This window comes from Aphelocoma coerulescens, chromosome 13 (genome assembly GCF_041296385.1).
Source record: "Aphelocoma coerulescens isolate FSJ_1873_10779 chromosome 13, UR_Acoe_1.0, whole genome shotgun sequence".
Taxonomy (NCBI): Eukaryota; Metazoa; Chordata; class Aves; order Passeriformes; family Corvidae; genus Aphelocoma; species Aphelocoma coerulescens.
The window spans coordinates 145,992-170,279 of NC_091027.1; the positions used below are offsets into that span (position 1 = coordinate 145,992).

Below are 24,288 nucleotides of genomic sequence, written 5' to 3' on the forward strand. Positions count from 1 at the left end.
CATACTGGAGTGCCAGAAATTGTTGTATTTTAACAGCTCACCAAGGAATATTGTTAAGAGAATCTTCCTCCTCAGTCAATGCCCGAGTTCATTATTGGGTCCCTGGGAGCCTGTATGTATATTAGAGTCAAGAATTGATTAGGCCCAGTACACAGATCTCTGAATCACACTGAGATAACCATTACATAAGCTGGTTTTTAATTAAAGAAAAAAGGAAAAAAAATCGCTAGAAATCTACTATAGTTCTTCAGCTAACCAAAAAAAAAAAAACAAAAACAAAAACAAAAAAACCCCACAACCAAACCAAACAAGAAAAAATCCCCACCAAAACAAAAAAACCCGAAGGAAGGCACTATGGCAAAGTCTCATCGGTTGCTGAAGAGTCTTTATGAAAAGGAAGGAGACCAAGGAAAGAGTCAGAACAAAAACAAAGAGCTGCTCAGGAAGAATTTTCTCATGAATGCGTGAAATTCAGTATAATGAGCAGCGATGACAAATACAAAACATCGACTACTTCCGCATTACATGCAAGAGATGAAAACATGAATGTCTCTACAGACAGTGACAAAGAACATTTTATCACAGTCTGCTTTTGGATATGAATGGCCACAAAATGATTGCATAAGGGACTGCACAATTTACACCACTGATGTCATAACTGACCTACTAATAGGATAAAAGGAATCTGCTTTCACACACCCAAGTAACACAAGCATGCAAAATGCTCAACAAAATAACTGTATTTCTAACTGCATCAGTTTCCTATCAGTGACTAGCACAGCTCCGTTACTTGAGTAATTTGTTCGTGCTTGGGTGAGTGGAAAATGCAAAAAGAAGAGGGAAAATGCAAAGATCTGGTGAGTAACACATATTACAGTGTGAGAACGCTGCTTGGATAAGTGACACCTAAGTGCAGCTTGGATAAGCGACACCTAAATAAAATGTGCCTTAGTGTTTTAAGCTATTTAATGTGCCAAGGGGCAGTACGAAAATCTACAGTGCATTAGACACAAATGGTGGTAAGAACAACAGAATCTCAACATCAGTAGTCTTGTGGTGGTCTTGTAAGTGGCAGTTCACTGTTAAGTAGCCTGTTGAGCTTTAGAACAACTTTAGGAAAGGTACTTTAAGATAGCAATTTACATTTAGCAATAAGAATCTCAATTTCATTCCATATCACAAACAAAAATGAAAGAGGAAAGCTTCTCCTTTCCACAAGGAGAAACTACTGGTAGTTGAAGGGCTGGTTTTGGGAAAAGTGTCAGCTGCAGGTAGATCAAGTAAAACTAAAAATATTTATTAGTAGTATTCTTTCTATTAAGTTATTAGTAATACTGTATAATGCTGTGTCATTAAGACCTTAAGACCTACCCAGGAAAGCAATTCATCAATTGTTTTCAAGTTAAGGCTGTATGGTTTTTTTGCAGATATGCTACTGCTGAAACAACTCATGATAAACTTGTGTTCTACAAATGGTCAGAAAAGGTCACCAAATATCTATCAATCTGCTATGGCTAAACAATAAGGCATTAATTATTAAACAAGCTGTTCCTTGAATAGAGCAGCTGAAGCAAAGCTACACTAAGAAAAATGGCAGGTCAGATCCAGAGATCCTGCTGAAGCTGAGGTTCAGGCAGAAGCTGCTGTAATGAAGAGGAACAGCAATTTGTCAGGGCTCAAGAACATAAGATTCCCTCTGGAAAAGTTTAGCAGACTAAATAAGGGTCTTAGGAATAAAGGTGAAGTGGAAGAGCACAATGGGAACTCTCTCTGAAGCACAAAGCTGTCGATTGTAGTGGAAGAGTATCAAAAGCTGGAAGTAAGGAAAACAGAAAAAGCACAAGCTGACACAGCCAAAAATGACATTGTAAGAGCTAGGGCTCTAGAACTAGAAGTTGTTCTGAGAACATTTCTTTATCTGTTTTGCTTTGTGATTTGTTCTCTTAGAAGACACCTTCCTAGAGGAAACAGCTGTACTTTGTTGTCCAGCTCTTGAAACTTACATTAACCATTTTCCTATTAGACTATATAAAGGAAAAGATAAGAAAACGACTGCAAGGCAGGGGAATGAGGGAGATGAGAGAGAAAAGTAAGATGACTTCTGCCTGGTTATTTTTCAATGCCTGATGGGGATGTGCAGCTCTTTTTCAAAGGCTGAGAATAGGGATCTTAAAGACACCGCCAACTAAGTGGAAAGAAGCTGTGGGCTGATTTCAGATTCTGAGATGCACTGGAAGAGAGCAGGCATTGGCATGCATCCCAGCTATGGGGGGTAAGTTTGGGAAAACACTAAAGATGACAATTAGAAGATTCCTTACCAGTAACCAGAGCCTGGAAGATGCATTGCCAACAGGTCCTTCTGTGCTATGCTTCACTCACGTGTAGTTTCACAATCATTTTCACTGAACCAATGCTTACAAGATGTGCTTGATGCATGAATAAATCACTAGTGTGTCATACACCTCAACCAATACCTCTGACCTGTAGAAGCTCAGAGAGCTCAGAGGGCTATCAGGAGTGAGGAAGGAGAAGGAAATGATACATACAAGGGAGCAATAGTTTTAAATACTATCTGTGCCTCGTAACTTCTTTTTTAATTTGGATTGTAGGTAAATTCAAGTTACTGCTTAGCATCTAACTTTGCTGCTCCAATTCTGATTCCACATCCTCAGGTTTTACAAAAGGCCATCTAAGAATCTTTCAAAAAAACGAAACATGGAACACAACCTTTGATGTATTAGGTACTTTTTTTTTCCCTATATTTATGTTGCGTGGTTCAGTTGTCTCAGAGTAAAGATTAGGTTTTGTAAAGTTAAACCTTACATGCTGTTGCGTTTTTATTCAGTATCAAGAAAAGAAAGTTTTTTGGTTGAAAAGAAGTGAAGTCTTCACACTGGGGACATTATGGGGACATTACACCCTTGCATGGCTGAGCACACACCAAATTTCAGTATTGTGAATGCAGTCTAAACTCACTCGGGCAGACCAACAGCCACATATTCCTGAAATCTTGCTTCATCTTGTCTATAGTTCCACAGGACATTGGCTAAAAGGCTGCCAGAGTTTGAAGCCTATATTCAAAAATGGTGCTGCCCACTCTCTCATGCACCTCCATTTAGTAATGGCAAGAGAACATTAAGTAGAACAAGTGTGATGACTGCAGCAAACTATATTAAGACATGTAACTCAAGTTTTTCTTCTCCCTCTGCTAAAACCCCTCTGATTTATGATGTCTGCTTTAATCTGCTTACATTCTAGGTAACATACCAGCTGCCCCTTAAAATCTGTAATTAGAAAATACTGTGATAAAAAATACTGATTATATATCTTAATTCAATTTTATAATCACTTTGGCTGGCTACTTGTGGTATGAGTGCTGTATGATATATGTCAGAACTAGTTTGTGGTGGGTACTGGAGGGAGAGGATTCTCCTCGTAAGAGAGAATTGTAACACATGTCCACACATAAACGTGTATGAGACGGGCCCCAGGTTAGCTGTCACTACTCAGGAAAGATAGTGTAGTCATGACTACTAGAAATCTTAATGCTTAGCACTATTAAGAAATGCAGCAACAGGAATCTCACCACAGAAATGCATGGTGAATACACTGAAAACCCTGCACATACCTGGATCACCCTCGCTCAAAGATGGGGTAGCTGAACAAAAAGCAATCACAAGAAAATCCACAAGAACTATCAGAGGCACTGAGCAGGTTCTGTGCAAACATGATACACTCTAAACCTGTTCATCTTGGAAGAGAGATGTGTTGGGTGACATAAAGGAACTATGAAGCTATGAAAATGGCCAAAGGAATGAACAAACAGTTCCAGTAAAAACGGCTCTGGAGCCCAGTTAAATTACAGAGCTAACAAAGGTACATCTTTCAAACAAAGCATAATTAAATCTTGCAACTCTGTCAAAGAATGTAGTAGAAGCTCTAAATACAATTACTTCTGGCATCACCATGATAAGACTTGCAGCGAGATTCACAGTCCAATTCCAAGCACCATAAAATGTCCCTGAACATGTATGGCTACAGCAGGGAGCAGAAGCTAAGTGTGTTAGAAAGGAAACAAATGCCTGCAGTTGTCTGGGTTTTTTATCTATACATGTATAATGCGTAATGTATAATATATACATCCATAAGTATATGAGCATTATGTATTATCTATATACATAATATATAAATATGTATCTGATAAATATTAACTAACAAAAACCAGTGTGTTTGCAGATACACAATATGTGAACATTCTGTTTCAGAAATTCCGAAATTGCTATCAGTAACAACTAGATTTTGAGTAGTTGAACAGAATTCTAAGAGCTGACAATTACCACCTGGCATCAACTGAAGACTTTCTCTTGGTGTAAAACAAGCAAGAAGTATGAAATGGACTGTGAAACTATATAAAGTTTGTGCCCCATATAAGAAAAAATACTTGGAAAAACTTGCCAAAAGAAGCAGCAGTCTCCATCTCCTGTTACGTATGATCCAGATAAAGGATAAAAGTTTTCAAATTTAAGTTACTGGAACTGATTTGCCAGAACAGTTTACAAATTCTTCCTGTCCCCATCTGCTCTAAAGTCTGTATTGCCGTAAACCTGTTGGCATGAGTCCAGACAAGACCACCAAGCTGATTAGAGGAACTGAGCAACTCTCACATGGGGAAAGACTAAGAGAATTGGAATTGTTCAGCCTGGAAAAGATAAGGTCTTTCGAGTGACCTGATTGCAGCCTTTCAGTATCTGAAGGAGCTACAGGAAAGACCAAGAGGGACTTTTTACAAGAGCTAGTAGTGACAGGACAGGTGTGGAATAACTTGAAGTTGAGACTAGAATTAGATTAGGTATTAGGAAGAAATTCTTCCCTGAGAGGGTGGTGAGGCCCTGGCACAGGTTGCTCAGAGCTGTGGCTGCCTCATCCCTGGAAGTGTTCAAGGCCAGGTTGGATGGGGCTTGGAGTGCCCTGGTCTAGTGGAAGATATCCCTGCCCACAGCAGGGGGGACTGGAACTAGATTAAGGTCTCTTCCAACGTAGGCCATTTTATGATTCTATGATAGTTCTTAATTTTAATAATCCCTCTGATTTTGGCTGAATATTGCTTTAGGTTGATTGTACTCTATGCCTAATAAAAAAGGAAATTCAAGAGACAGAAGCAGTACTTGATAGACTCAAACTAAACAAAGGTTTAGCATGAGATGCAAAACTCCTGTTGTAGATCACTGCATTGAAAATTACTCATGCTACTGTATTAGACATAGCCAAGTCCCTGCCTTTTTGATCTTTATCCAATTCTAATACTTATATATACACACACACAGAAGTGAGGGAAACATCTCAGCTATAATTAATCTGTATGCACAGAGTGCAACAAAAGAGCACAAGAATTTGTACACAACAGAATACAGTGAAGCAGAATGATTCATGTGTCTGGAATAACCCCTCTAGCGGACTGAATTAGCCCATATTCACAGGATTGCTGCAAGGCTATAAGGCAGCAAAAGCCTGTGACTGGACTTTGCACCCAATAACCAAACTGAGAAGCTGTCAGTATGCCGCCGCATGTCAGTGAATAGAACTGCTGCTGCCATCACAACCTCCAAGGTCAGAAACCACAGAACTTTTACCACCGTATCCGCATCTCCAGTGGAGAGGGCATCTCTGGATCCCAACCTGTTAGGAAGATAGTGAGAGATGGGGAGCACAGTACAAGAGGTGTTTTTTTATGACAAGACAGATCCTCTACCCAAACTACCTCGAAGAATCAAAAAGTGGCAGGCAGCTTGGTATGCTCCCAGCACATACTTGGGATGCCAGGCTAAACAGCAGGTCAAAATTAGCAGGCAGCCTACACTACCGGGGCAGAGGCTGAGACAACCTCAAGGCAGGAAGATCAGTGTACAGGTATGAAGGAAACTTCCCAGGTTCTTACAGTAAATGACTTTTATTTTTTAAAAAATGAAATAACCGTGAACATATTAACAGGCCTGCAAGTGGCACTACAGTACAGCTGGAGATAAGGTCAATACATTTCCCCATGTACCCGGACAATGAAATCCATTGCATCAATGCTGACATTAGTAAATTCTGAATACAGTTCTATCAAGCAGGAACATTTTACTTAAAATAGTTCTGGACAAAGTTGACACCAAAAGTTAACTTTTCCTTCACTTTGGAAAGGATAGATGTTTTATAGATGTTTTCAGGTAGCACTGGTATTGGGTGAATATTGCCTGCAGTCACCAGTAAAGGGAGAGATGTACAACATCTCCATGTGAGAATAGAGTTTACACTCCTTTTTACTTCTCATTCTGAGGAAGCAGGGTGGCATAGAGAGAGGGGGGAAGATAGGTGAGGTAATATGGGCAAGGGAGGTGGGATGTCAATATCTGTTCAATTCTCCTTTGGCTGTTTTTGTGCTATTTTGGACTGCTTTCTAAAAATCACTTCTTGATTTTACTGAAAGGAAGACTAAATGTAATACACCTTTCCTTGAAAATCCAGGAACAATTGTGGTACTTCAAAAATACTAAAAATATCTACTTTCATGAAATATTAACTGTTTCACTACAAACCTATTTTTTCACTAAATACACAATTCTCTTATTTCTGGAGTCTCCCAGGGGAAAAAAAATGTGAGTTCTCCCTTTAGTTCTGCAACTCTACAGTGTCTAGAGAAACAGCTAGAAGAAGGGGAGTGCAGAGAATAGCTTTATCCTTTTCCTTGGCCTGTATCTCACATGGGAAGTTTGTTTGAATTTCTGCAGTTGGTCATATTCCTTCAGCAGCTATCAACGAAGTCTGCAGTAGGACAACCCACCTCCAGCATGTTCTGTCTAACTTTGTGGAGACTAACTAGGCATGAGGGAAAAAAACATCCACACTCTTTATACCATTTCTAATCATAATATGCAGGAACACCAAGTGGTTTCCATGTTCTTTCAATTTGCAAAAGGCCACAGGAAAGGGACATGGCACCTTTTAGAATATGGAATTCTGCATTTAACAGTGCGACCTTCCATTAGACCTTCAGTGTTGAGGCAGCGTAGAAAACAGTGGCTGAAGAGTGTGTGTAATACTGACCACACCAGCTCTCAGTGAGAAGCCTCTGCTCCTGCAGAGGCAGTTGTGTGCAGTCCCTGTATATACCGTGAGCAAAAGGCTTCCTTGACAGGGCATTTGGAATTAGCGATTCCTATGATCTAGCTAGTTTGGATTCATGAGCTTTCAGTGTGCCAACAGCATCTTTCACTGCATGGTAGATAATGTTCTTCACCTGCAACAGGAAAAAAAAAATCAACTTCTACAGACTAACAAGGAGAGTCTTAGATATCTACGCAATCAACTTCAACAGCTGAATTTGTAACAGTTGACAAGTATACACAAAATATATACTCTTTTTGCTTCAGGATATCAACAGCACAAATTTTAACTGTCACACATGACAAGTATTTTAGATACTGCACTGATTTATTAACTCATTTTCTGGTCACCCAGCAACATATTTTTACTCGTGTTATTTTCAGGTAATTCCTTCTTCTGTGAGAGCTAGGAGGAAGTGCACTATGAAGTTATATATATGAGTTTATTTTGAAAAAGTCCTTGTGATCCAAGTCACTTACAGATTCACATGAATCAAATCTAAAAGATGCAAGAAAATCATATGGTTTAATCCTATGAATATTAAGATGATGCAACAAATCATCCTGTTGTTTTTGCATGGAGGCTAGAAATTCTTCGAATTTGTGAATCTTGCAGAAAGACAAGCACGCGATGAGAAATCCACTAGTATTCACTGCAATCTTTTTCACGGTTACCTATTTAAGAATCAAAGCTCTGTCTTGTTTCTGATTTTTTCTGAGCTAAGTTTATCTGAATTCTGTTTCCAGGTGTTGAATGGAACAGTTTCACCTCCTAAGTGAGTGGCTCAATTGCGCTTGTTCAACTAACTGCCAAGCACCATAATCTTTTCCTGATGTACACGTGACCTCATTTTTTGGTATCATTTATGTGGCTGTTATTGTCTCTGTGTATTTTTAATATATAAAAATATAGACAGAGGTTTATATAAAAGTATACATTAAAAATTACAAATAAAAAAAAAGTCTGAGGCAAATACAACCAGTATTCCTTTTCACAGGAATATTGAGTTGCACTTTGTGGGTTTTTGTCTCTTGTTTTTTTTTGTTTGTTTTTTTTTTTTTTTTAATAACAAGCACTATTCATTTGCAAACCTCTCAATTTACAGAAACACTTCCACATTTGTCACATCATCACAGCTGAAGAGGTACAACGTTAGAAGCCAGAATGAGAGCTGATCCTACTTTTGCTTTCCTTTATAATCCTATGAAAATACACACAGAAATTTATGGCAAACTTTCACTGAATTGGTATTAGAGAATTAACATGGTAGATTTCTGACATCCACGGGTGGCATCCTGGAGAGTGACTATATATTGTGTACTTACTTTGATGAGGACAGCCATTCTGCAGATCTCCACCCTCCTTTCTTTTACATGCATGTGATTACTGACACACAAAAAATGCCGACAACAAAATTTGCAAACTGAGCACATACTAATGCTTCAGAAGCATTAGACAGAATTCAGCAAGATCCCCTACGGTCTCCTCTCTGTAGAACTTACTGTCTTATATGCAATGTACTTGTGTACCTATTATGTTCTGTGCATAATTATTAGTTGAAGCAGTCACACTTCCTCAAACCAAAACACATTTAATTTTAGGACTAACATATGTTGGATAAGACCTTAAAGATCATCGAATCCAGCCACAAACCTAACACTGCCAAGTCCACCACTAAACCATATCCCTGACTTAAATAAGCCAGCCTTCACTTTCAGAGGAGTTTCCCTATAGGCAATAAAGAAACAAACATAAGTGTACTTGGTCAAATAAACATCTCTCTTCAAAACAAAGCATTGCTCTTTCAATTTTAAGTGTTTTTTTTCTTCTGGTCTGCTTTGCTGTCATTAGGATTCAGCCATTCAAAAACTTATTAATACTAATGCATGCCATTAGTCTAATAGGGGGAAAGTTCTCTGGAAATGCAGAAGTCTATTACTAATTTTTGTTTACATAATACTGTAGACAGAAGTATTTAAAAATTAATTAATGTACCTATCAAATGAGAACCTCCAGATGTGGGAAGTTGTTACTCTTTCCTTAGCCACACATTTCTAGTACTGAACAAAGCTGGCAAAACACAGGATATATTTAGTGTTTACTGACATAATATCGGTTACCTGCAGTTTATCCTCATGGTTTGTATGAGTATTAGACAGGTGCCTGAACTCCTGGGTCAGACGGAAGCAGTGCTTCACATGTTCAGGAGATACAAAATCTTCTGCCACTTTAATGCAGCTGTACAAATTATGGACCTAAAAACCCGTATCAAATGACTGATATATCAAGACAATGAACCATACAAAACAAAACAAACAAAACACCAAAATGAAAACAAACAAACCCCCAAACCCCAAAAGAAAGAACGACAACAACAATCACCAAAAACCAAACCCCCAAAAAACCCCAATACCCCCCCATATATTTAGGCTCTGCCACATTTACTCATCAGAAACAGAAACTGACAGAATTGTATCTAATAGTAAAACCAGAACAAAATACTTGACATCTAACAGGTTCCCTGTTCTCCCATAAACATTAGCATTCCCTAAAGCAAGTTCTCTTAACCTTTGAATCTGGTTTCCTTGGCTGAAGTTTCATTACACAGAAATGTTTTCCCTCCACTCACCCCAGCTTTTCCCCCCTGCCCCGTAATTTCATCAGTTATGTACACATCATTCAGATATTTACATAACTTTTAGTAATGTAAGAACTGCATATGTAGAAAACAAAATCTTAAGTGAGCAATATTAATTACCATAATTAATTAATTAATTAATTATTTTCAAGCTGCAGTTCTGTTGTGCCTCAAATTCAATTCTATTTGTCAATATGGCCTAGAGTTGGTATAGTTACCTGATGGGGTGCACCTGCAGGAATGAACACTGCATCGCCAAGGAACTGCACTATTGCCCAGCCTTGCACACCATACTCATCATATAGTCTCTTACGTAAGGTCTGGTCCAAGTACCAACTTTGGTCATGAATGGGGTCATGATCTGGAGGATTTTCTTGGCCTTGTTCTTCTCCAACCTAGGGCCAAGATATGGGGTGGAGGGAAACCATGACACAGCACCTTGATATTGCCCGCTCACCAAATGGTCTGCACCAGAAACCATAACAAACAATTTCAAGGTAGAACATTATTTTAATTAAGGTCATTTATAGCAACGTGGTCTTTATAGCAATAAGGTCTTATATAGCAACGTGCATTAGTATGAAGATTCCAGACCAGGCTGAAAACCTGGGAACATAGTAACTATTAATGCCCTCAAAGACAGAAGTGCAATACCTATGCACTTGATGTTGATAGCAATTTGTATCATTCAGCTGCTATAAGCAAGATAGTCAAGGAAACCTGTAAGCTCAAGCTTTCTTTGTAACCAGCATACCTTCCGGAGAAGTTCCCGTATCTTTTCAGCATCCTTGGCAGCATAAATGTGCCACAATGCTCCAGGTTTTTCTCTTCCTTCATGGATTCGCTGCTTTGTTACATCATCAGCATCTCCCTCATCAATTGTTTTCAGAACTTCTGAAAGGGGAATCCATGTAAAAGCAGTATGATTACAAAGCTGCTCATTTTTGACATGGAGAAGAGGAAGAAGCATTTTGAGTTACTAAATTCAGTCACACTGCAACTGCTGCATCATACAGTGCCCCTTCTAAGCCCACCAAGCTTCATTTTAACAGAATTCAGGGAATGTGTCAATTGACAGCTAATCACAAAGCTCAGTCATGAATTTAAACTGAGCTACAATTATTCAAATACAAGGAGAAGAAAGGGTAGTAAGTTACTCTTTCTCCTCCTTTCTTCAGGAATGTACCTAATTTCCAGCAAAACTCTGCTGCTCCCACAGTTGGAAACTAATGAAGCATTACTGCACTTTTAATTACGTGCTGCAAATGTAGCAAACTGCCTTGTGTACTTGAATTACGTATCATAGATATGACAAGCTTAAGCAGTAGACACAGTCTCCTTTCTCACACACACAATTGAATTTAGTGTACAGAAAACAGCTTTCCTCAGGCATTACCATCATCATGGGTCCCTTCCCCAATGGGAATCCCGACATACACCATGACGTTAACAGCATCGGACACATCCAAGTGCAGATTTGTGGTACCAACTCGTCTGTCTTCTGCAGTAATTAAGCCTACAATAGAGTGCAAAATAAAATCAAATTCTGTGACTAATCTCTTATAGAAATAACCTACCTGAAAAATCTGTCTAGAATGCTAACTTTGTACAGCAATGAGAGCAGAAACCAAATTCAAACAGCAACTGAAGTAGGTATATTCGTGTCACGTGTAGCATAAGCAAAAAGTTTACCGATAACTGGTATTTTAATCTTACAGGAAACAGAAGTACCAAACCTAGTTTTCAAGTCATGAGGAAACAAGCATTTTAAAACCGAAGCCAGAACTTGTACTTCACAATTTTGTCTCTCTGAGGGTCATTTATACAGTCTGTACTAGAGAACTTAGCTATCATAAGCACAAAGCAAGTCTTCATTTGCTTGGAGGCATGAGAGAACTGCTTTAAGTGGCATTAGCATCCTACTGTGTGGAGCAAGTCACTGGACTGTTACAAGTATAAGCCTCCAGCAGATTTTTATTTTCTCATACTAAGCTGTAAAATCCATGACCAGTTGAATTCACAGTAGTTAGTGATCAACCCATCATTAGCAATTCAGATTACAATTCAGTAAGGAAAAACACCTGCAGATTCAAGTGCTTGTACCTTTATACATTGAAGGAACTTACACCTCTCAAGTGACTGAAAGTAATGGAGAAAGATTTCAAATGTTTGCTTCTTAATTCTTTCACCTTCTTATTAACATGTTCCTTTTTTTTTCCTCTGGCCCTTCAGTAGCACCCTCTCTTTCTACTTCTGCTTAACCATCTCTAGCAAGTAACATGGCAGGAAATTAGAACATTAAGAAAAATATATCTTTGTATCAGCAAACACTAACAGGAGTGTGCCCACAAGAGTTTTTAGAATCACCATCGTATTTATCGATTTTCTGTTTAAAATACAAGCTTCTGATGATAGAACTCAACTCACTGAACAGTACCTATTATAACAGACCAGAAACAGTAGCTAATATAGACAGTTTGTAACACGAACTTTAAAAAAGCACAACTAAAATACAAACATGGAGAAACACAATACATAGGTCCAAAATCCAGGCCAGACAAATTCACTAAAGATAGGTTAATTGTTGACCTCAAGGACCCTTACAACCTCCACCTCAAACCTCTGCTTTGAAAGATGCAGCAGGACAAAAGGAAAGAATGACACTTTTAAAATTAATTGTTTGCTAATGGTCTAAGTCACACAGAGTATGCTGGGAAATACAGTTACATCATCAATGGCAAGTCTCATGTTAAACAATTCAAGTATTTCTATATAAAAATTGGTCAGTATTTAAGGGTCCTCTAGACAAAAGATTTCTTCAAAGCTAACTTCTATAAATAGTCCTTTTATTTAGGTAACTGAATATCACTATGAATCAAACGTCATGAATTTTGTATCTTAATGCTTTAAAATGCTAAGCACATGAAAGACTTCGCTATTGTGAATTTTTTTCACCATATACTCTGCAAACAAAGCCATATATTTACAACCAAAATACATTTAAGTTGCTAGAAATGTTACTCATATTCACCATAGACAGAATTACTATTTTTATATTGAGGTCCACCCTTTAATTTGCCTGTCAAGCAGCTAAGAGCAAAAAGATACAAAACTAATTTTGAAGACAGACCTAGCTAATTTTTTTTCTTTGAATTTCCAAGTAAAGAGAGTGTAATACTTTCTCTCTTTGGACCAAGACCTGTATGTCTAAAAAGGATCAAATAGTAAAGGGTTATGATCTACACTAAGAAAAATACCATCAACCCTGCCTCCACAAGCTCTGATAAAAAGGAAAATAGAACTTTGACATTTAAGAAAAATTCAACAAAATGAATCTATTCCTTCCATTGACAGCAACTACCAATATAGAGAAACAAGTCAGCAGTGACTGATTACGTTCCTTCTTGCTGCACTCTTATTTATGTATTGCTTGATTACATTATAAGCTCTTTGGTGTACGGATTCCTTCACTAAACTTACATGTCTAGTAGTACATAAACCAAAACACTGAACACTGTTAAATACTGGAATAAGCTCAATTTGCCTAAGCTGCAACAACCTATTTAACTTTTATTTGCTATGTCGTACTGCTTAAAAAGAAAAATCCAAAATAATACCACATCTCTTTGAGAACTGCAATATGTTGGCTTACAGCTTAAGTCTAACCCACATTTGGCTACTGAGATACAACATTTTTAAAATGATGAAACAGTGAAAAATCTTCCATGTCCTTGGGTGAGTTGTTACTGTAGGTGTAACAACAATTGGAATGCAAAACCTTAAAAAACACTGCACCTGTCTCACCAACATTCAAAGAGAACCACATAAACTACATTAGGGTAAGTTTGCTTCCACATACTTGCTTTGCGAGATGACTGCAACTTTTTCCTTATCAGTATCACTTGACATTTTACAGCATATACAAAAACCAACTACTCTAAATGTTATTTTATTCTAAAGCTGCAAAAGTATGTGCTTCCAAATCAATCAGTTATTTAAAAACATCCTGTAACAACCATTAGTTTTAAATTAAAAGTCTACAAAATCCGCTTTGGGCCATGACCTCAAAGTCAGTACATTCAGGAACTAAAATAATTCAAGCTGACGTGCTTTTTTGTTCACATATCCTCCACACAGCTATATTACAATCATCAGAAAATGTAATGCTTCACAGCCCCATGTAGGCTATGTGCTCAGATATATGCTACTTACCTGCTAAATAATTAGCCTTAAGAGGACAAACTATCTAATTCAGGTAGCTGAACATGGCGACAGTTTTGTTTTGCATATTGTCAGTGGTCTATTTTATTAGGCATGGATTAAGAAAATTACAACTCTGGTTGGAAACATGAATGCACAGGTCAAAGTGCCCAGAAGGTGGGTAATTTTCTTCTTAAACACATCAGTTGGTCTCAAAAAGATACTAACTTTTCCTTGAAAAGGTATTGGTATTATGCTTGTTAAATGTATTACAAATCGGATATACAAGGCAGAAAACGGCACATCTGACAGAGAGAGTAAGAATAGATCACAGGACTAAATGAAAAAAAAAGTAACAGCAGGCTCTAGGATAAGCACAGAGTTTTGACTAATGCCACAGCCATGTATTTGCCCTAAGTATAATAGTCTCAAAACCCAGTATCTGCAGAACTATACTCACATACCATACGCATTGTACATTTTGGGACCCAGGTCAGGACGGACAAAGTAGCTTGGCAGCCTAGAAGCCAAATTCAGTCTGCCATCTCTCTTGGTATATTCAGGAAGAGGAAGATTTTCCATCAAGTCCTCAAACCTAGAGAGCAAAGAGAGACAAAGGTGGGTTATCCTCCTGTAGCACCTACAGCAGGTCCTGTCGGCACTGATACTAAAGGTTACTTACCTTGTAGGCATCATATCTCTAAAGTCCTCCCCTGGAGGCCAATCCTTTAACTTTAGTACCATTGGCTGACCATCATCTGACCTGAGCCGTTCTGCAAGAAACAAATTAAGATTTCTTCATGCAATATCTTTTTACCACAGCCCACTACCTTGTTAAAGCTGTAAAGGGTTTCAGCATCTCTAACAGTGCACAGCAAAATGGATCCTGGTTTTGTTTCAGGCTTCCAAGCATTGTCATAGTATGACCCACAGCAGTTTAGCAAGTATATCTATCGATAGATACAGGTATAATTACCTACAGCTCAAGTTTGACAGATCTCGCACAGCTGCTAAGTTTTAGAATAGTTTTTATTCAGCTTCAAAAACAAGCCTTTCCAAAGCATTCTTCCTTACTCCTTTTACCAAAGTCTGAGGGAGCTTTATCTTTAATTTCAAGAGAAGTGGTACTTCTATAAAATAAAAGTTATTGGTTCTTGTTCTGAAATCAACCCTAACTTCAGTGTAAAGCAATAAACCATGGTACACCACATTCAAAAAAGCTAAAGGGCAGGTGGTCACAAAGAAAGACAGCCTTTAGTTTTTTTAATTCTTCTTTGCTGGAGGCACTCAAATTAGCAGACTACCAAAACCAAACATTTGTTCTTCACTTGAAGAGTTTTACACAAGTCCTGACTGGAAACAGAAAGCTGGCAACACAGAAAGATGGCATTACATATGCAACAGTGGATGTATGCTATGATGAAACATAGATTTAGAAGAAACATAAAGATTTTAGTTATAGGCTAGCTGCGTTGAAACTAGTTAGAATAGGAAGGAATTTGGGCCCAGCTAGAGTTAATTAAAATAGTTAAGAGAGCTGGACCTGAAATGGGTTTTAAGATGTTAATAACTGATGATCTGTCATTTGCATGTTTGCTTAGCTGTGCTTAGAACGAGGAATACAAACATTGATAAGTTGGTGTAGGGAACAAGGACAATTACCAATTTTCTCCCTTGGTGGGAACCCATTCAAAAGTCACGCAAGAGGAAACTTAGAGGTCACTAAAGTAATTAGGATTGTTAAAGTTCAGAGAGGCGAAAAGGTCAAAATGAGGAAGATGAGTTACTTCATCTTTTTAAGACCACTGACCCAATTCAAGACCACCGACTCCATTCAGAACACACACTACACATGCTTAATGACATTTAAGCTCATTTCCATACGAAGTGGAGAATGGGAGGTGTTAATGTTATGAATATGCATTTGTATTTTGGATATTCATAATTTTTGTAAATAAAAAGCTTTGTGTTTGCTTGGATCAGGGCCCTGCGTCTTAGGGAGCTATCCCATGCAGTGCCTGGCGCCAAATAAAACATACACTGTCTAACTCTAAACTGAGATTTTTTGTCCGTCTCAGTTGGATATCGATATTAGATTGATATTCATATTTTGGTAAATCAATGACAGCACTGACCATATCAACTGCTGTTTTACCTCAGATCTTAGGCTAGATCTCGGGGCTAAGAGAGTCTATCTGGAAGTGGAACACGAGCAGCTTAGAACTCAGTGTAACATTTAGAGAAAAACAAAGTTCATTCTTCTACCAGATTTTTCACAACTCTACATGAAGCCACCAATTGAAAAACAAGGTGTACAGCAGTCTTAACACTTTAGCATCCCCATCTCCCCAGAGAGTAACACCCTTAATTGCTTCCTGCCTTCCCAAGGATTGTCAGCCAGCCAAACTGATCTAACAGAGCTCCTGATAGCATCAGAAGTGAAAGCATATCTAAGAAATTAGAACTTGGAGACCTGTGAATCACATCTGTGCTATATATCAACAGGCTACAGAAGACAGCCTGAGTTTGCAATTAAAAAAAAAAATTGTTGAAATTAAAAGGAATTAAGAACTGCAGATACGTAAACTGAAGTGACTGATTTACAGATAACAAACTTTGATATGCTACAGATTTTAGAGAGGCAAGTGAACTGAAAAGCTCAAGGACTTAAATTTAAAGATGTTTTACAACTTCCCATATTCAAGATTTTGAACTCATAAAGGATCTTTGTTCTAAACAAGAAGCAGCTTGTAGGGAGGCTATTCAGAAAGGACAGAGTGAAGAACTACCTGGATGAAAACATACAGATCTGACAAATTACATGAAACTGGACAAACCCCAGAAAATATCTGATCAGCAAAGAAAAGCAGGTGTAAGAAGGATCGAAACAAAAAGTCAGACCTTTCAAAAGTCCATTTTAAGCCCAAAATTATTTAAAGAAACAGCAAAAGATTAAAATTAATTAGAATAAAGTATCTTATAGAATAATCTCAATAACACCTCCAAAGTCAGTGGCTGTTCTACAGCTCTTTGGTAACTTAAAGCGAGGGTGGGAGCCAGCCACATTTTTAGAAAATTTAGAATTCATGTAATGCAGAGAAGTCAGAGACATTAGGTAATTTGCCAACAGTTTTCATAAGAATTAGCGTGTGAAATCTCTGGACTAGTAGCAAATAATACTCCTCTATATTAGGGATTGAACATGGCTGAAAAAATTCTAAATAAAATATATTTAAAACAAACTATCAAGAGTGATAAGGTTTTCCAACTAGTCACTAATAGTTCTCAGGTAAAGTGTGGTAAAGGCATTGTCTAAAAGAAAAGCAGAAGCTGATTTTGCTGAAAGGAGCGTATCTGCCTGGAGACAACCTGCAAGTAACATTTCTCAAAGATAACTTGACCCATACAAATTCACTATTTTCACGAATGACCCCAGCACAAAAGTGAAGAGTTTGTGAACTTTCCCAATTACTGTCAATACACAAAGACCACACCATTATATCCTCCTAGGCCATTTATTTCTGATTAATAACAAAAACAGTATGAAACTTAACAGTACAAAATACAATACTCTGTACTACCCACATAAAAAAAACAACTCAAAAGCAAGGAGTTCTGATTGGAAAATGACTCAGATCTAGGTATATACAATGTAAAATGAACCACTCAGCTTTTCAGAAGCTCTTTAACCTAACCAGTTATGCCCTCAGAAATTTTAGCTGGTTAGTTTCCCCATTCACACTTGACAGAAGGTTTTCTCAAAGAAGAGCTTGAGCATTAAATAATGCGTTATCATGTGAGGCATGCATATAGCATTGCTATTTGTAATACATACAAATTTGTATTTGTACTCACAGATGATCTACCAAAAAAGAATTTGCAATGTCAAGTGTACTTAACTGATGCATTCCACCAAGTCCAAGTTTTAGTGTCAAAAGTCTCAGTCTCTTTTAGCTCTGCAGGATCCCTTTAGTTTTACAATAAAAATTGAGGTTGAAAGGAGAGCAAGGGTAGGCATATTACTTACTGTCTTAATAATGGTAACTCATGATTAATTTCACTGGGAAAAGGTAAAAAAAAAAGTAGTTTCCCATGAAATTGATCATTTTTTGACATATAAAAGTAACACACACCAACACATTGCAGTAGAGACAGTCCTTTTGGGCAGTCCTGCCCTAATCTTCAATAAAGTATTTTCTAGGGTGTGCTACATGTAAGGAACAATGGCTTCTTTGGATGAGACTGATAGGTATCCGGATTTTTTAATTTATTTTTTAGGAAAACAGGTGGAAAAGGAAGAGTTGAAGATAGCAAGACAGACTGCTCAGTTAAACTAGTCAGCCATAAATATTACTTACTAGATATTATCTCAAAGCCATCCCAGAAGTCACGCACTTTCACGTCTGAAATTATGGCACAGTTCCTGCAGTTCACCAAATCTACATCTTGATCTCCAAATTCCAGGCTGAAAGCTTCTGGTTTCCAAAGCTCTGACTTCAACTTCTTATGGACACCAGATACCAGCACGGGCTGAGAATACAAAGATGAATGCTTACTCCACCATAACCAAATTTCTTACACATGCAGCCAAACTTTCTTAAGAGAGCCGAGACTCCTGGCTACCACCATACAAAAGACACCACAAATCTATTTTCATCCATGTGTGGGTTTTGTGCATCAAGCAAAGAACCAGAGTCAAAGCAAACTTTAGTTCCACGCCGTGTGCAGTTGCCTTAGAAGTGGCGTTGGATTAGACTTGCCAAGGCAAGTGCATTAGGTCTCCACGGCAAGGTGTTGGCAGCAGGTGTAGGCTCTGTGAGAGAAGGCTGGGAGCTGCCCCATGGTGGACACAGATGGTTCCACCTGGCTCAACAGACCCATCACTGGCCAACGTTGAGCCCATAACTGATGCGAGAAGAGAGAGAGAGATGGGGACGCACACAATACACAGACAGCAGGCAGGGGAAGGGAGAGAAACAACTCTGCGTACACCAAGGTCAGTGACGGAGGAGGTGCTCGCAGCCCATCAAAGAGCATGGTGAGGCAGGCTGTCCACCTGCAAACTGTGGAAGACCACGGTGAAGCAGAGATCCATCTGCAGTCCACAGAGGATCCTGCACTGCAGCAGAGGGATATTCCCTGGAGGAAGCTGCAGTCCATGGAGAGCCCATGCTGGAGGCAAGCTCTGGGAGAAGCTGTGGGGAGAATCCCACAAATAAGCAAACTTTCCGGTAAAAACTGTGCCCACTGGCAACCCACACTGGAGCAGCCCATGGAGACGACTCATGTTAGAGCCATTTGTGAAGGATAGTATCTTGTGAGAGGAACTCCACACTGAAGCAGTGGGAAAGTGTGAGGAGGACACAGTGTTATGAACTAACCACAACCCCCATCATCCCCCCTGTGTCACTCCAGGGATTGTGGGGGTGAGGAGGTAGAATAGTCAGAGATGAGAGAGTAAAGTTGAGCCTTTAGGAAAAAGGTAACTTGGGGGGGGAGGGGTAAGGTGTTTACTGATTTGTCTTTTTTCTCTACCATCCTACTCTATTTTTAATTGGCAATAAATTCAACTCCTTTATCACAAGTTAAACCTGTTTTGCCCGTGACAGCAATCACTAAGGGATCTCCCTGTCTTTATCTTGACCCACAAACTTCTTCACCTGATTTTCTTCCCCTGTTCTGTTGAGAGGGGGGAGTGAGAAAGCAGCTGGATAGAGGGGTCTGGCAGCCAGACAGGGTCAATCCATCTGTGGCAGTACAGTAGGCGTAGAATCCCAGCACCTGTCCTTTTTCTTAAGCAGACATGCAACTACCACTAGAAACAGCATTTGTAGTAAAGCCCTCTCATGTGAAATTTTTGTCTTTTAATATGAATTGTTCAACTATTTCGCTCGTTATTGATGTATAATCACAGATCAACATTAATTCCATAGGACAAAACCAAGTAGCGGAAAAAAGGCTGTTCACTTGCAAAAGGGGTTTTAAGATGTTTAGGCTAATGATGTACATATATTCCACGCAGATATTTCAGTGGCCTCTCCCCATAAACACTCAAAGCATTTGCTAAACTGACAACAATTGGGAAAGGTATACCAGACAATCCTCCCAACACTGCCAAAACCTTTTCAGTTCCTTTCACCCTGCCATCTCAAAAGAGACTTACCAAACTTGAGACGAAGTGAATTTGCACATAAACTATTCCCACCTGAAGACCTTTAGCTTTAGTAACTGCTGCCTATGTTCAAATAGCAGTTCCTATGTCTACGCAAGTTTGAGTTAATTCCAAGCGGTGCCCTATACTTTAACAATGATCTGATGGTGGGTCTGGTTTATTCACATGAAGAGCTCAGCACAACCCTGAGAAGCACAGATGTCCCTAGATGCAGTGTAAGTGTGTTAGGCAAAAATACCTACAGAGCTATATACAAGCAACTCTAAAGTTATGCTGCTTAAAAACACTCCAGTAACTAACTGCTGCTTCCTTTGTATTGCCCAATGGCCTCTAAAAGGCCTAGTTTCAATTTGTCCCTAAATGAGGACAACTATTGATTCAGAAATGTACGGAACAAAAACCCAACTCTGGGGATAACAGAAATAGCCTTGGTTTTCAAACACAATACAACATAGCCATTAAGTTCTAGAAGGCAGCACTGAAACCTCAACTCCAGAAGAGTGAGATTTAAGAAAACAAAAAAGGGTTGTTACTTTACTCCTGTCAATTTCAGGGGAATGAAAAAAGTAAAAAACCCTACAGAAACATTTAGATTGGAAGTTACTACCCTCACACCGAAAGAGAATATTTTCTTGTGTTGAGGCTGAACTTTCTGTACCCACTCCCACTTGTCCTGTCAATGAGCATTAACAAGAAGAGCCTAGCTCCCTCTTAAAATTTCCACCCCACGCTCTCCTGAGCCTTCTGTTCTCTAGGCTGAACAGTCCCAGCTCGCTCAGCCTCTCTTCATCTAAGTGATGCTCTAGTCCCTTCATCACCTTTGTGACCCTTCGCTAGGCTTCCTCTAGTAAGTCCACGACTCTTTTGTACTGGGGAGCCCAGAACTGGACACAGTACTCCAGGTGAGGCCTCTAACAGGGCTGAGTAAAGGGGAACCATCACTTCCTTTGACTTGCTGACAACTCTCTCTGTCATGAGGACACATTCTTGGCTCATGGTCACTCCCTTGCCCACTGGGACCCCAAGATCCTTCCAGCAAAACTACCTTCCAAATGGTTGCTCCTCAGCAACTGCTGCAGCATGTTATTCTTCCTTGATGTGCAGGACATTACATTTTCCCTTGCTGAACATCACCAGATTCTTCTCAATCCAATTCTCCAGCCTGTTCAGACCCTCTGAGTAGCAGCACAACCATTTGCTGTTATCAGTCATTCCTCCTAGCTTTGTATTGTCTGTAAACCTGCTGAGGACCTATGAACCCTTTCCCATCTAGGTCACTAATTACATGATAAATACTACTCACCCCAGAAGTGACCCCCTATGATATACCACTAGTGACAGTGCTCTCACACATGGCATTTCAGTCAGTTTAAAGTCCATCACACTGCTCACTTACCAAGTCTGTACTTTACTTTGTCTGATGACATCATGACAGTGTAAAAAGCCTTTATTAAAGTTAAGATAAAAAACATCCAGTACTTTCCCTTCATCCACCAAGCCAGTCATCTCATCACAGAAGGCTACAAGGCAGGTTAAGCATGATTCAACCAATATTCCTGAGCTCCTCTTCTCTTCATGACCGTATCTCCATGGGATTTCTTCCAAGCAAGTATCTGAAAAGGTGAAAGTCTGCTCTCCCAAAGCCCAGATTTGTGATCATGATTTTTTTGCTTTGCTCCCTCCTCTCAAAATCTTGATCTGAATGCCACCATCTAATAGTCACTGCAGCCAAAGGTGCCGCGTATCTCCACATCAACAACCTTCCTTGTGTGGAAGCACACGGTTCAGCACAAGTGCCCTTCCCGAGCTGTTTCCTTGATCAGCTGTCTCAGAACATTGACACCAATGTACTTCAGAAAACTTCTGGACTGCTTGTGACCTGTTGTGTTGTTCCTCCAGCAGGTATCACAGTGGTCCCATGAGGCCCAGGAAATGTGAACACAAGGCTTCCTCCAGTTTTCTGAAGATGGCCTTATCACTTTTTTATGGTCAGTTGGTCTGTAGCAGATACTTGCTGCAATGTTGTCCATGTTACTCTGCTCACTAATCCTGGCCCATAAGCTCTTGAATGCTCATCATCAGTTCCTTCACAATTTCATGCATTCTAGCTTCTTCCTCACAAAAACAGCAATGCTCCCTTCTCACCTTCCTGGCCTGTCATTCCTGTGTTGTCCTTCCTGAACAGCCTGTACCTATTCCTTCCCATACTAAAGCTGCACGAGCTATCCCACCACTTTGTCATACCAATGAGACCATAGCTGTGCAACAGCACACTAATTCCTCCTGTTTGTTCAGTGTGCTGCATGCATAGTAGTGTACAGGTACCTCAGAAAGACACCTAGTCATGTTGATTTCCCAGAAACAGTATGAGAGCTTTCTTCACAATGCTGTGATGCACACAGATCTTTATTTACATGCATACGCTTGAGGTGGACATCTTTCATCCTTGGTTTCTTAAGTATGAGATTACCCCTGTTCACTTCACCTCACACTGCTCGCTTGCCAAACCAATCAACTAATTCCTTCCTTAATCACTGGTCATACTCTCCCTCCCTTGTTCCTGCTTATAGCTCTCCTAATAAGGTTGGCCAGCATGTTGGCAAAGATGCCTTTTTTTTTTTTTCTTTGGTGGACCTTATCTCTTCCAAGCAATCCCCAATCCTCTTTGAGGTTCCCATGATCATAAAACCCTCTTGGTTAAAACCAGCTGTGCAAACAATGGTTGACATGCAGGATCTCTCCACTCCCCTACCCCTCACTGGCATGAGTAAGAAAACCATGAGGGCTCCATAGCCTTGATTAATACCCAGAGCCATACAGTCACTCTTGATACTGTCCTGGTCTCCCCAATAGTACTGAGTGTGCCAATATGGAAAAGCAGCAGAGGGCACATGTTTGAGGGACAGGTAAGCTTTGGTAGTCTTTCCACTATGTTCCAAATGTGAGACCCTGACAAGCAGCAAACCTCCCTAAGAGCAAATACAGCAATCTCAAATCTTAATGTAGTCCCTCATCCCAGCAAAAATAGTAACATTAAGGCAATAAAAAAGTTTTAAGCACATTCTACAACAAACACTAGGGATCATGTGTGAGTGAAAAATAACAGTACCTTTCACAGGATGTGTGGAAAGGACTGCCTGGTAGACTTTAAGCTGATGGATAAACCAGCTCTCTTCAGTACAGAAAAATAATGACGTTTTGATCCCTGTTGTACTCACTTGACCACTTGTAAATTGCAATTAAAAGAAACCCCAAAACAACCAAACTACTTAACTTAGTAGACCCCTTCTTGCCATCCATGGCAGCAAATCTGCCATGGAAGAAATAAAGTATTCTCTCTAGCGAAGAACACAGATCGAGCTCCAAGATAAAAGGACAGTGGACTTGCCTGGTAGACATCTCCTGCCAAATCTGCTCTCAAACTACAGGGAGATAACAACAAAATAAAAAAGCTCCAGTACCATACCAGATTTTTACTGTCTCAAAAATGAGAAATCCTAGCATGAAAATTCAGAAAATATCAGGTTGCTAAAGGATGAGAATCCTAACTATCCCCAGATGAGCAACTACCATTTCCAGAGAGCAAAATGCTCTTGAAAAACAACTTCAGCAAAAATTAATCTTATGGTCTCACAGTGAATTCTGGGATAAGAGAGTTGAACTTATTTCTGACAATTTCTAAGAGAAAGGACTCAAAAAATGTTGCTCTTTTTGAGTGACATTGAAAGACTGCCATTTATTATCTAAGCATTAAGGGAAAATAATTTTCTCTTTTAACAATTTTGGATGCCACCATAGCCAAGATCTTCATATGGCACGGATCTCGTGCCCAGTGTGCATTTATTCTGCTGGGGAGGGTGGATAAGGGTTTTTTTTCCAAATAACCTTTTCAAAACCACAAAAAAGGAGGATGATTTGGGGAATGGTGGTAGAATTAATGTTCTTTCACTTCACTTTTAAAGGTGCAGCTGGGATTTACCGGAGGATGTAAGCCAAGGAAGAACTCTGACAGAGCAGTTTCTTGAGAGAGTCTCTGCTTGAAGAAATTCTGTTTAAAATAACCTTGTTGAGACAGTAATGCCTGCCTGGGTCACATGCTCTCTTATGCAGGAACAACGGAGGTTGTTCAATT

General features: G+C 39.3%; 1 protein-coding gene across 4 annotated transcripts in view; it reads right to left on the reverse strand.

Moving 5' to 3' along the window:
• Positions 1-5,928: 5,928 nt before the first annotated feature.
• Positions 5,929-24,288, reverse strand: part of KDM3B (lysine demethylase 3B) — a 50,499-nt gene continuing 32,139 nt past the window's right edge. For all 4 annotated transcript variants that reach the window (XM_069028653.1, XM_069028651.1, XM_069028652.1 and 1 more), the window contains exons 17-24: positions 18,343-18,514; positions 14,667-14,757; positions 14,449-14,579; positions 11,181-11,300; positions 10,539-10,678; positions 10,003-10,179; positions 9,267-9,401; positions 5,929-7,279 (exon numbers count right to left, since the gene is read on the reverse strand). In XM_069028653.1, the coding sequence (XP_068884754.1) occupies positions 7,199-7,279; positions 9,267-9,401; positions 10,003-10,179; positions 10,539-10,678; positions 11,181-11,300; positions 14,449-14,579; positions 14,667-14,757; positions 18,343-18,514 (1,047 nt within the window). In that variant the 3' untranslated portion in view covers positions 5,929-7,198. The remainder of the gene's footprint in view (positions 7,280-9,266; positions 9,402-10,002; positions 10,180-10,538; positions 10,679-11,180; positions 11,301-14,448; positions 14,580-14,666; positions 14,758-18,342; positions 18,515-24,288) is intronic.